At 42.9% G+C, this 14,391-nt stretch overlaps 1 protein-coding gene across 9 annotated transcripts in view; it reads right to left on the bottom strand.

The window, feature by feature from the left end:
• Window positions 1-14,391, bottom strand: part of PRICKLE2 (prickle planar cell polarity protein 2) — a 314,377-nt gene that overhangs the window by 76,853 nt on the left and 223,133 nt on the right. For all 9 annotated transcript variants that reach the window (XM_070574773.1, XM_008532506.2, XM_070574777.1 and 6 more), the window contains one exon: window positions 12,556-12,739. In XM_070574773.1, the coding sequence (XP_070430874.1) occupies window positions 12,556-12,739 (184 nt within the window). The remainder of the gene's footprint in view (window positions 1-12,555; window positions 12,740-14,391) is intronic.

Raw genomic sequence — 14,391 nt, 5'->3', positions numbered from 1 at the left:
ATTTCCTCTCCTTTCCCTGCCTGCCTCTCTGTCCAAGTCTATGATGCTTGCAATGATTTGCAAAACGATGGAAGAGGAAGGAGAGAACAAAAAAGGGCCTGAAGTGTTCAAAATTTTGACCATCAAAACTGGGGAAATCACAGCCTCCCACCTTCCCCCCATGTCACTCAATGCCATTGAGGATGAGGCACCACCTCTTTTTCCTGATACCCTTTGGCAAGAGGCAAAAAGGAGGTTTTTCCCAGGGTTTCAGTGAAGTAAGAAATAAAAAGCCATCGCTGAGCTAGGCTAGTTAATGTTTATAGTCTCTCCTAGGTTGCTGCAAGACTTGCCGTTACCTTTATGGAAATCAGAAAGACACCCTCCCAACTACAAATTACAAAAAGCAAGCCCCCCGTGTGGGAAGAGAGAGTCCTGCATTACAGCCAGGTAAGCTGCAAGGTGCCTTACGTCAAACAAAATGTTTGGCCTCCTTGCCTCCTTTTGGGAGTCATCAGAGCCCAGGCGAATATCAGCCTCCAATCACCCCTTTCACCGGGCACCTTTGTGTAGTGCACAAATTGTACAACTGTATCTGGCAGCCCTGATCCCCTCCCAAGCTGAGAGCTTATGAATTTATCCTTTTGGTTCAGGAAATGCAGGTTCAGAGAGTGCCTGAATAATTAGCTTCCCTTACCAAGATATGATCACTGAATTTGAATCAGTCTTTCTAATTGTCAAAGCAATAACAACTACCACCACTATTTATTGAGTGCCAACTACATGTTAGGCACCATCCTGGGGAATTTACAGAGAGGATGAAATGAGCCAGTTTGTGGAACTGATTTTTTTAGTGCCATCCATCTGGATGTTGATGAGTTTCCATCCCAAATTTCCTTTTTATTGTGTGTAACAAATACTGAGCAATTCTTTCTGACAGTACTTGGCCAAAAGGCTCAGTTACTTCCTGCGGCAACCAATGGAACCTTAGGAAGACTCCGCCACTGGCATAAGAGGATTCTTGCCTCCCTGTTTGCTAAAGAACAACTTCATTCCATTCATTCACTTTACTGAGGTATTTAAAACATAATAAGCCACTGATTTTCAAAGTATACAACTAAGAGAGTTTGACATATTCATATACCCACAAAACCATCAGCATAATTAAGATAGTGAAAATACCTACTACCTTCAAAATTTCCCCCTGCCCTTTTGCCATTCCTCTCTCTCACTCTCTCCACTTCCCCTACCCCCAAGGAACCTCTGATCTGCTTTCTGTCACTATAGATTAGTTTGAATTTTCTAGAGTTTTATATAAATAGAGTCATACAGCATGTACTTTTTTGGTCTGGCTTCTCTCACTCAGAATAATGATGCTGGGACTCATTCACATTGGTGCATATATCAAGAGTTCATTTCTTTTTATTGCAGAGTAGTATTTTACTACATGGATATAACACAATCTGTTTATCCGTTCGTCTGTTGATGGACATTTGGGTTGTTTCCAATTTTTGGCAATTAAAAGGAAAGCTAAAAGCTGCCATTTTTAAAGTCCCATGCTTAGGGTATTGTCTCATTTAATCCTCACGACCAAGCTGTAGTTAGGTAACGACATTCTTATTTTTCAGATGATGAAATAAAAGCTCATGAAAGTGGATTAACTTGGCCATTGCTCAAGAGCAACACAGCTAGGACTTGGACACAGAGCTACTTAGTGCCAGAGCTTACAGTCTTGAATGCTGTCAGCTCAGAAGGATAGTACTTGAGAGAGAGAAGCCACGGGAGACCAGCACAAAGCCCGAAGTCTGTGTCTTCCACAAAGCGTCTACATCGGCCTATGAATGAGTCCACGCCATACAAAGCAAAATGTCAAGACAGGGCTTCGGAAGCTCCAGTTTTACACTGGACCTGGAAAACAGCCACACTGAAATCACACCAGACTAAGGGCTTGCACATAATGCGTGCTTAATAAATAACCGTCGAATGAATAAATGGCTGAGTGCGCAGTGAATGAATGAATGGACAGACAGATGGATGGATAGAGGAAGTAAGTTATTTGTTGACTTGACGGTAGATTCATCAAACCATACCATGAAGCTACACAAAATATCTCATGAATCATTAGGCAGAGGAGATCAGCTTGATAGTAAAGTGCACGGTCACACCAGCCCACAAGGCAGGCTGCCTAGTTAGCACAAAGGGTATGCAGCTGTGAACTCAGGCAGGCAGTCCCAGTCCTGAGGCCCACGCCCGATCTTGAGGATCCCAGAACACATTTACAGCAAAGGTGAAGACATCTGTCTTGAAAGCTGGGAAGCCCAATGGCAGGTCTCCCTTCCTGCGTTTGCAAATGAGCCTTGGCTTCTCCAGGCCTCATGCTCTGCATGCCTTGACAAAGCCCTGCTGGTGGAATGTGGCCACATGGATGCTGACTTCATCTGGCACAGGCCCTCAAGCCTGAACCCAGGTTCTAGTCCCATCTCTGACAGCTCCATTGAAAACAAGTTCATTAACAGGCAGTTTTATTGAATGCTGTACACACAGGAATATTTCCCATTGTCATCCAATAACGTCAGTGCATTTCTGGAGCCAAGATAAACACAGTATTGTTCACATGACTGGTTTCCTGAGAGCGGTTCAGGGGATCGCTTCGGGGACTCCTTGTATCTCCTTCTTACCTTCCTTCCCCACTCATCTCTCCCACTGCACTGAAAACACTGGGGTGAGTGACAGTGAAGGCTAACACAGGAGAGGCAGTTCAGAAAAAATTTAATCCAATCTAGTTGGAGAGGCATGCATCTCACTGCAGCCATGAAATTCAATTTTGAGCTCAGCGTGTGCTGATGGAATAATGAAATGAAGACGACACTGCAAATGGCTGGTGAGTCTAATGATGGTTTTTGTGGGGTTTTTGGAGGGGCTATTATTTTGTGCATTCCCTCCCTATGAACCAGAACCACCCAGCAGGCCTAGAGAGATGAAGTGCTTTGTCATTCTTCTCTCCCTTCCCCCACATCTGCCAGCCTCTGTCCCTCTCGGTATAAAAAGCTTCTCACAGAAAAAGAGCAAACTGTCACCAGCATCAAAGTGAATGGTAAAGCTGGGTGCCTGGCACTGTGGCCCCAGCCCAGTGGTGAGTCACAGCTCTAGAGTTCACGGTTGTGCAAGAACAGGGACAAGAGCATCTTTTGGGTTCACAGGCCAAGGAGCAGGCTGAAGGAGCAACACCAGAGGAGGATTTTAAAGGCATCTTGAATTCTCCTTTAACAAACAGCCTTGTATTCAGACCAGATTCAAGGAAATCGGTGAAGGCCAAGACACTGGGGATAAATGGGGTAACTTCTGGGGCTCATCCTCTGTTGTCACCCACAGACAAATCTGCTTCAGTGTCTTGAAGACACAAAAAATGACAGTGGTGATGACAACAACTACCCTTAGATGAGGACCTGCTATGCGTCGGCATCTCCTAGGCCCTTTTGAGAGTAATTCATTTAGTCTTCACAGCATAAGCCTCTTCATTTTACAGACAAGACAAGTGAAACTCAGGGCACCCAAGGTTACACAGCTAATAAGCGGTATAGCCAAGATTTGGCTCCCTATGTTTCCAACACTGTGGTTTTTCCAATACCGTACAGCAGCAGTTCTCAAACTTTGGCATACATCACAAACACCTGAAGGCCCTGTTGAAACAGATTGCTGGGCCCCATCTCCAGAGTTCTGGTTCAGTAAGTCTGGGGCAGAGCCTGAGAATCTGTATTTTTTAATAAGTTCCCAGGTGCTACTAATGCTGCTAGTATGGCAACCATACTTTGAAAACCACTGGATTAGGTTGACTAAATCTGGGTAATCTAACCACCACTCTAAGTAACAATTCAGCTCAAACGTCACCTCCTTAGAGAGGCTTTCCTTGCCCATCCCATCTAAAGCAGATTCTCTTAATCAAGGACAAGCAAACTACAGCCTGTAGGTCAAATCAGTCCCACTGCTTGTTTTTGTAAATAAAGTTTTATTGTCACACGGGCCATGCCCATTTATTTCCATATTGTCTACGACTGTTTTCACACTACAACATCAGAGCTGGATATCTGCGACAGAGACTGTCTGTCTCACAAAGCCTAAAATCTTTACTATCTGGCTCTTCACAGAAAATGTTTGCTCATACTGGTTCTAAATCACCCCTTTTTAATTGCTTTCCCAGTAACACCACTCTCTCAAAGTGTCTTATTTGTTCAGTGGTTACTTTGTCTGTATCCTCCACTAGAATGCCAGCTCCAGAAGAGCAGGGAGACCTGTTTGTTTGTTCAAGGCTGTCTCCCAGTGCCTGGAAAAGTGCCTGGTATGTAGGTGGCACTCCATAAATATCTGCTGAATGAATGACTATCACTGTTGAGTGCCCAGGTTCCTGGTTCGTGACACTGTACCAGGAACAGGAGGGCCGCTAGAGCAAGTAGAGGAAATGTGGTTCTCACCACGCAGCTCCAGCCAGGAGGAGAGAGGGAGAAGAGCCAGAGATAAACAGAGACTGTACACAGGGAAAACAAGCTTTTGAAGGCAGGGCCACACTGCTTCCTGTAGCAATGGGGAAACTGGAGGTGGGGAAAACGAGAATTCCTTAGTCACCAGAGTCAGCCTGAGATTAGGAGAAATTTCCCTCCCTTAAGAATGAAAGAGCCTTGTGTGACAAATTGCTGCTCCTTCTTACAACACACACCATGTCAGCTTCCTTGGATCTGATATCCTGGGTGGATCACCGTGGAAGACGGCGAGGGGGAGGAGGAAGAGCCCAAATGGGCACTGGAGACAGCCAGACGGCCAGTATGAATCCTGGTTCTGCCCTCTTCCTAACTGTGGCATCCTGGCCAAGTTTCTGATCCTCTCTGAGCTGCAAGGTAGTCACTGAAAAAGTGGGGGATTTTGTACAAGCGTTAAATGAGACTGTTTATTCACGTATCTGTTTATTGAATAAGTAATGTGTACCAGACATTAGTTTAGGCGCCGAGCGCTGAGTGGTGAACAAGACAATCTATGTCTCTCTCCAACAGGCTCACATTTTAGAAGGTCAGGGCACATGACAAAAGAGGTAAACATAATCATAGAGTGTCCACTTCCACTCAGCATACGGAAGGTTCCTTGTTACCTCTCTGGTCATCTCTGACTGGGGGTTCTCTCTTGCCTTATCTCCACCTGCAGGCAGAGACATCCAGGTGATGGGCGATGGGGGTTCCTTTGATTTCCCAGGGGCAAGCACGGTGGTGGGGCCAGCCAGCCTTCTTGTCCATGGATGCCTTGGCAAGAGCTGGACACTGCATGAGCTCCATTCATTTCTCCCCAAACCGTCCAACAACATCCTCCCCAAATTCTTTATGCAAATACGAAGTTGGTACTGATTTCATCTCACTTGTGAGCTTCACACAAATGAACACTTTCACTTCTGCAACAAACCAGATCTTTGCATTGAGTGTCTTCACGTCATTCAGTCACAGCTCAAATACCACCTCCCCAGAGAGGCTGTCCCTGACCAACAATCTAAATTAGCTGATCCCCCCAACACTCCTGCCCCCTCCATCACCACAGAAGTGGTTGCATTTTCTTCACAGTATAGGTTAAAAGAGACATAACTTTAAAGTGCCTCAGATAATGCCTGGCATGTGGAAGAGTTCACTCAACGTTTCTATTACTATTATTAACATCATCAGTCTTTTTTTTTTTTTATCACAATCTTGAGTTATCTTGATCTTTTGTTTTCTAACGTATATGTCTCCAACATCCCCCCTTCCAGCTACAATGTAGCAGACACCTTAATCATCTGTTTATTGTTTTACCCTCAGTGCCTAGAACAGTGCCTGACACATACTAGTACACACTTGATATCTGTTGAAAAACTGAATGAATGAATGAAAAAAGCCCAATTGTTTTTCCTTTTTCACGAAATTCTCCAGTGCACTCTCTGATTCATCCTTACACTCTCATTAGGGGGATACAATCCAGTGGCACACTGCCAAGAAGCCCACCCTTAGAGACAGGTGCTAAAGAGGCTCTGAGCGGCAAGAGAGAGGCCAGAGTAAGGAGCCACGCCTCCTGCTCACCTGGTGATCTCAAAGGGAGGTGCGTAGGGTATTCTTCTGTCTGGGAGGGCTCTCTATTACTCTGAACGGCCTACAGAAAATGCCTCAGGGATTCACCCTTCCCAGACCTGGGGACTGTGATGTTGCAAGAGACCTAAGGCACCGAGGAAGGTGGGTAGCAGAGCTCATTTCTTCAGCAGACAGCCTCGAAGCCTGCTTGGCGCACCAGAGAAGTCAGCCAGGTGACTCCCTCTGGGCCTTGGTCCAAGTTGCTCTGGCTCAGAGGAGTCAGAACTTCCTTAGAGAGAAGTTCCACCTTCACAACAATCCCACAGCAGAGACCCTGGGCCGCAGAGAGACTCCTGAATTGGCAGAATTCACTACGATTTTGTTAAAAGCCTTTGAGAAGGCTGAGAAGGGACCCAGGATTCCAGTCAGCCCTATGCTTAACCCCCACCTCTGCTCCCACCTGTCCTTTCTCTGTCCTGGACAGCCGAACATTCCTCCCCCTCCTCTTCCTGCCCACGCAGGGCAGCAGTAATCAGTGTTACTTACATGGCTTTACAAGAAGCGCCATAAGGGGACAACCATTTTATTGAGCAACTTCTGTGTGCAGATACTGCACTTTCTACACACTCCCTCATTCAGAGCCCAGATCAGCCCTGTGGTCTGCAGGTCTAAGATATCGGCTCTGGGGTCTGGTTATCTGAGATTCAGTCTGTCTCTGCTGCTGAGCTGTGTGATCCTAGGCAAGTTATTTAACTTCTCTGAGCCCTGCTTACTCCTCTCTAAATTGGAGACAGGAATAACAACCACCACATAAGGTCATTTTGAGACATCAATATGATAATGCATGCAAAGTTAAAAATGGTGGTGGGCACATAACGAGTGTTTGATGAAAGATTAATAATTTTCTCCATCTTCATCATCACCATGAAGAGGAAACTGAGGCTCTTAGAAGTTGAACAACTTTCCTGAGGTCAGAAAGGGACAGAGCAGCAGCTGGATTGGCCTGACTCCAGAAGCGAGGCTCTTTCCTCTGGACCATGCAGCTTCTTCCTCACCCTGTGGCTCCCAACGGGCTCCCCAAATGTGGACTGCGACACAAATGTTTTCCTGGTCTGGCAACACACAAGGCTTCTGCCAGACCCTTGGCTCCTCCCATCCTGTTCCAGACCCCGAGTCTTAGAGCCAGCAGCACTGCTGCAGGTTTGTACTGGAGCACACTCCTTCCCCAGATGCCACCCATCCCCTGCCCTTTCACGGTCTAAGGAAACTCTGAAACTGTTGCGATGGTTAGGGGAATCTGCTTAGAATACATACCTTCAGGAGAAGCAGAGGGAGCAAGAATAATCAACACAGAATAATCTTTCATGTAGAAAAACATTTAAAAGACTTTTATCTTTTCAGTGTGAAGTAACCCTGAACATTTCTGCTTCTGCAGAGGATCCTGCTCACTTGCCTGTGTCTCAAATATATGTTGAGTGCCTGCCACGTGTCACGCACTGTACTAGGGGCTGGGGGATTCCTAAAGAACAAAGCAGACAAGATTCCTGTCCTCCTGGATCTTACAGCAAAGTAGGGAGCCAAATATTATACAAATAATTATATCAATAAATATCTAATTACAAGTTTGAGAAGCGCTGAGAAGGAAAATTATGGGGATGGCTATAAAGCATGAAACCGGGGACCTAGTCTTGCATTGGGAGTGGGGGGCGGGCAGAGAAGCTCCTTGAGAAATTGCATTTAATCTGACACCTGATGGATGAGTAATAGTCACTAAATTAAAAGCCAAAGAAAGAAGTTTATGTATCCCGCAATAGAGATATTTTAGAGTTTCAGAGGACACAAAAACAACTAGTTCACCTCATCTCTAGGTAGTATTGGATGGTCTATTTCGCCACATATGGAAGAATATTTTGAAAGCCAAAAATTGGGCAATTACTCCTGGTATCTACTCTTCATCCTTCTTGTGATAGTTTGAAGTGAAAGTTGAGAGTTCTGCACAAATAACCTAATCACCACTCTTTACCTGCAAAAGTACAGTTAAGGTCAAGGTAAAATTACTAACATTTGGAGATCGTAGATTTGAGAATGTTTATATTTGAGAAGCCTCCACAAGATTGATGAGTATCCACAGGATCAATGAAAAGGACATTTATTCAGGAGAAGCAATGTAGTCTCTTCAGATTTTCATGGACCAGTGAGTAGAAGAACTAACAGAAAACCCACATCCACAAGTATCCAATGTAGGCTATCCACCCAGAGGATGCACCAGTTACAGCCTTTCTGGAGGGTCATTTGGCACAATGAATCAAAAGCCTTGAAGAGGTCTACAGGCGACCACTCTACCTCTCGGAATCATTCTTGAGAAGAGGAGCAGGCAAGTGTACAGAATGATTGTCTGCTGCCACCTTATTTAACACAGAAGAAAGGTGCCAACGACACATATGTTTGAGACCACATCTTCAGCTCATGGTGGTGCTTTTGGCATCGGGGAGACGTAAACTCCCGTTTGTCCAGGATCATCTGGTACTTTTCAGGTTACTTAGCATCCCAAGCCCCTGTCCATTCAACTGCTAGTGAAGTCCCTTAGTCATTTGGACAACAACTTTCCCCTCCCAAACAGACATTTCCAAATGCTCCCTAGTGGTGTGTGGTACCACCCCAGGTTAGAACTACCACTGGAGAAGTACATACCCACTTCAAAGTGGAAAAAAGAAAAGGTCAGGATGAGTGGATAGCATCATCACATTTTTGCCCAAAACAAAACAGAAACGACTCCTACATACACAGATACTTGTTACATGCACGCATAAAAGGTTGGAAAACAATTTTACTTGATTAGTGGAATTATGAGTGATTTTCATCTGCTTTCTTAAATATCTCGTGTTTTCTTTTCTTTTTTTCTCAGTAAGCCAGTCTTCCCTATATAAAAGGAAAAAACGATTTCTGTTTTGAAGAACAAAAGGTGACCCGCCCACTGCCTGCTCCTCACGCCACTTCAATTCATGTTTTGACAGGTCCTGCCTCAGAGAGAACTGGCCCTGCTCAAGCAGCATGGGATCACCACTTTTTCACCCTGCCCAACACTTGACCACATTACAAGGCAGCAGCTGTTATCCTGGAGCTAGAACAAGGTAGGTGCTCAAATAGACGTTTGCTGAATTGAGTCACCTTTTTTGTCTTGATTGGGCCAGAATTTTGCTGACAGATCCTGCCAGTTTTAACATCACTTTCACCCAGTGATTCTTAACCGGGGTGCCCAACCCATCCCAGGGACACTGGGCAATGTCTGCAGACAGGTTTGGTTATCTCAATGTCCTAGTGGGTTGAGACCCTACAGTGCACAGGACAGCTCCAAAAGCAAAGAGTTATCCAGACGTTAATGGTGCTGAGGTAGAGGAACCTTCCTTACCATTTGCCTCTCTTATAGCTTGTTAAGCATTTTTCAAAGTCTTCCTAAAGTATCATCTACTGTAAGTTTATCACCATAACATCTCTAGGAGATTGGGCACATACTATTAACTGTTTGAATCTGGAGAGAAAGTGGAGCCTTACAGATGCCTTCAGACACCCAGGGCCAACTCCCATTCTCTGTTCTGCACCGCAGGGCTCTCTGGATCACATTAAACACCTTATTCAGAGAGAGCAGAGGCAAAGGATCTGAGCAACCTCTCCGATTACGTTTCAGTCCCGTCATTAAAAATCACAACATAAATGCCTTTCCTTTCTGGCATCATCTGCTATATTTATCATTTTTCACATTATTTTAGGAAGGTTGGGTTTTGCAGCTAGTACATTTTTAAGAAATTAAATGCCCATATTCAAGAACACCTCCCTAGATGGGAGATGACTTTCGTTTGCATTATATTTAATTGAAGGTATTTCTCAGAAGGAATAGAATCATAAAGAGTGTCACCTGAAGGCATATTACCAACGCCACGATCAGGGAGTGAAATGAAAGGTTTCCAACAAAAATGAAAGCACATTACTCTCAACCCTAACTGGTCTTCAGCATTTTGCCTCCAGCACAAAGCATTTTAATGTTCACTATAATTTCTCTGGGTAGAAGAATGGTTTTTCTCCAGTAAGAGACAACTAACATGATATTAAACATCAGAATTTTTATTAGTGAAAGGCATTTAGGGTCTCAAATTTTTCTCATCTTAGAACCTACTGGATAGCTTTTTAAAAATCTTTAAACCTATAAACAGTTCTGTAAGTAATAGACTTCAAAAGATCTCATAGTTTAAAAATTTGAAGCCCGTTTCTTTCATGCAACACGATCCCTTCAAACACCTTTAGTATGGACTCATATTTTATTAGGCAAACATAGACCCTGCAAATAGCTTGAAAAGACAGGCTCTCTCTGGAGGACAATTTCCTGTTCCAATCATCTGTGTCATATAGATTTGAGTAAGTGTAGGGAATAGAGAAAACCACTCAAAGAACAATACAATTATAAGAGACGGGAATCTTCTTTCATCTGACATAATTCAAACCACTTGTTTAATAGCATTAATCATTTTTCTTTCAAAACAAATCAAAGAAAGTTGTTTTATGTCTCCAAGAGATGTTCATTTAGGATGAGTCAAGTGGCCTCCAAAAATATCAGAAGCACTTACTTTTGAAATTGGTGAATTTAACCACAGCCCTAGCTTCTGCAATTGTCTGTTCTCTTGGGCCAACAGAAAATTTTCTCTGACTCTGAACATCATAGAATGATGTTTCGTGGTCTTAGAGAAGAGTCTACCTAAGCAGGAAACCAAAAAGAGCTTAGCTTTGAAATTTCAGGGTCCAATTTAGCAGGAAGCAATGTGAACAAAAGAAAGATGGATCTCTTAGAAACTGCTGGAAACAAGGTTAGCAAGAAAATGAAACAAGCTCACAGATGTATCTAGGTGTGAAAACTCATTGCTCAAGTACTGGCAGTAGAAAAGTGGTGTCAAACAAAGATATCCAGTCACCTACCACCTCATCTGAGTTTCAGACAAATTCAATCAAACATTCTTATTCTTCTTAAGCTTATTTTTTTAACAAGTTTATGAAAACTTTAATACAGTACAATCTTTACTGAAACAGAAGAACACAAAGATAGAAACTTAACTTACAAACTGAGAAGAAACACTTATTTCTTCCTGCTAATATCCGAACACAGAACTCCCTTCCATTCTCATGGAGAGTATTTTCTGTGAATGTTTCTATTCTAAGATATTTTCTTGGTAGTAAGAACTAGAATAGAGATCACAAAACTGAAGTGTCTGGAGGGTTTAGGAAGGTTTCACAAAAGGATGAGGTGGGCTTAGTGGAGGCCAAGGGTCTTGGAGAGATCAACTCTGTCTAAAAAGAAGAGCCAGCATTCAACACAGGGGCCAGCACATCAATCCTGGCAGAAATGAGATTCCAGATCCTCAAATTTTCAAGATACAAATATGAACTTTTAAATAAAAATTCCTAACTTTTAAGTATTAGTAACTAACCTAAAATTTTAAACAATACTTTGCTGCCTGAACAAACCCTGCCCATGTGTTCGATGTCATCTGCCAATTTACCACCTCAATATTAGAAGAAAAATGAGAAATGGCTAATCAAAGAGATGTTATCAGTCCCACCCTTAAGTTATTGGTGAATCTTGGGTCTTTCTTCATCATAAAACATTTTTTTAAAAGTATTATTATATCTCAAGTTCCTCACTTAAAACTTCAGGGCTTTTTAAGCTTCAAAACATTCTGTTCGACATAGAGAAGATTTCTAGAGAAAGAAACTTTCTGTGTCGGAGGAAGGGAACAGTGGTCAAACACTTAAGATTCTGATAAACCTGTCTCTCAAAGATGTACAGGGGAGATCATGAAAATATCCGGCTTACAGAAGGGGCTCCTAAACCAACACGAGGCTGGTGGAAGAGAAAATTCCATGTACCAACAAAGGCAAAGCAGTTGCTGTATATCACTGAGAAAAATGCAGTGAAACAGAAAGAAACCAAGTTCATCCAATCGAGCCATTAATATTTACAGCCTCTGGGTAGTGCCGAAATATTTCAGGAAATGCCAATGTCTTTCTTTGTAAAGCAAGGCCAAACTTAATATTTAAACACAGCATATATCACGGGAAGAATAAGGCAAATCCTTATTTCCTCACTCTCCTTCACAAAGAATCTTAACATGAAGATTCACGGCCAATGTAGAAAACTCCCCCCTCCACGCTAAAAATGAAGTTTCCCTATCTGATGTTTCAAAGCCAACATTTCTGAGATGTTTCTAGACAATCTTCTGTTGACAGTTAATGATGGCAATACAGAATGAATTAGCAGTGGCCCACAAGGCAAGGCTCAGTCTCCTTTCTCTTCCTCATTTCCCAGTGGGGCCCTTGACATCTTCAACCCAAGAAGCCCCAACCACTTCTCTGAATCAGCGCAGTCAACTCTTCTTCTGAACTGGAATGAGGAAGGATGAGCAACACACAAAGGTAAAAGCCAAAACCACAATCGCCCTCATGTCAAGAACGGTACCTGTTCAGGCTTCAGCCCCGGCGGGACCCAGGCGTACTCCTCCAAGGCGCAGCCCGAGTCGTCGTCCGAGGTCGAGTTCCTCTGGAAGTCAAACATGAGTTTGCTGACGGTCTTCTCCATCTCCAGGGGCATCACCGTCACCATGTGCTCCTCCTGAGGGCACTTGCAGTGCAGGCAGATCTTCCTGCAAGCAGCAAAGGGGGGAGGTGAGAAGGAAGGCAAAAGAAACCATTTTTTCACTTGGCCTGCCCGTCACCAGCCTTTGCATCACAAACCATAAACACATTCCTTGGCAACTGGCTTTTGGCAAAAGCTTCTAAAGGAGCGTTCCACAGCACGCCTGTCTTTGTAGAGGTGTGGCACCGCACATGTGGAAACGTCCAGAAAGGTCAGAGGCTCCCAGGTAAGCTAAGGACGTTTAAACATGGGTCCCAGGCTTTTCTTCTAAATCAATATACCAACAGAAATGTCAAAATACCTTTTATTTTACTAGGTACAACACTGGATATGGACCACGACCACAATTTTCTGGACTGTAACAGTAATTAAATAGACACAATACATATGCTGACCAGAAATATTACCAGTGGATTTAACAAATACTGACAATGTACCATTTTTATAAAAGGTTCCTAGACCTTGGAAAACAGAAGCGGTTTTAAGAAGAACTGCGGGTGAGATTTTCTTCAATAAGAAGAGCAAAAACGTTTTTTTCCCACTAAAGAAATCTGGCTCTAAGATCTCCCGGGAAAGACATTTTCACCTCCACTAAAGATCTTGGGAGTTTGAAATTCTAATTAGAAGCCCCAAATTTCCCTATGTTGGTAGTTTTTTTTTATATATATAAGAGGATCATGCATGTGAATTATTTCAAAAGCTAGCAGCAAAAGCTAAAAATCTCTTCCCAAAATTGAACATTTCTCTTTTAAGTTTACCATCTGTTCCTTTTTCCATGGCTACAAAAATGATGAAGCAATAAAATCGTTGATGTCAGCAACACAAAACCATTTCTAGCTTCCACCAGGAAAATAAAAAGAGAAGGAAAATTTTAAGAAAATAAGCTGTTCTACACGTGCTCTGATCTTTATGACTACTTTCGTAGTACCTTACAAAGGCCATGCAACAGTCCAGGATCCTAATCCCTGTATGTGCCTGAATTTTTTGATAACAGCTTTGTTAAGACATAATTCACATACTTAAAATTCACCATTTTAAAGTGTACAATTCACTGGGTTTCGGTGTATTCGCAGAGTTGTAAAACCATTACCACTATTTAATTTTAGAACATTTTCATCCCTCCCAGAAGAAACCCCATGTGCATTAGCAGTAACTTCCCACCTTCCCCTCCCTGCAGGTCCTGACAACCACCAATCTATTTTCTGTCTCTATGGTTTTGCCTATTTTGGAAATTTCATATAAATGGAATTACACTATAGGTAGTCGTTTGAAACTGGCTTCTGTCACATAGCATGATGTTTTCAACGTAAACCCAGGCTACGGCATCTGTCAATCCTTCAGTTCCTTTGATTGCATTATAATATTCCACAGTACAGACACACTTCATTTTGTTTATCCATTCATCAGTTGGTGGACACGTGGATTGTTTTCACTTTTTAGCTTTTGTGAATAATGCTGCTCTGAATATTTATGTAAAGTTATTTATATGGACATATGTTTTTAATTCTCTTGGGTATATACCTAGGAATGGAATTTTCCGGGTTGTATGGTAACTTTATATTTAACATTTTGAGGAACTGTCAAACTGTTTTCCAAAATATCTGCACCATTTTACATTCTCATCATCAATGAACAAGTGTTTCATTTTCTCCACATCCT

This window comes from Equus przewalskii, chromosome 15 (genome assembly GCF_037783145.1).
Source record: "Equus przewalskii isolate Varuska chromosome 15, EquPr2, whole genome shotgun sequence".
Classification (NCBI taxonomy): Eukaryota; Metazoa; Chordata; class Mammalia; order Perissodactyla; family Equidae; genus Equus; species Equus przewalskii.
The sequence above is the reverse complement of the archived record's forward strand: the minus strand, read 5'-3'. Positions and strand labels throughout refer to the sequence as shown.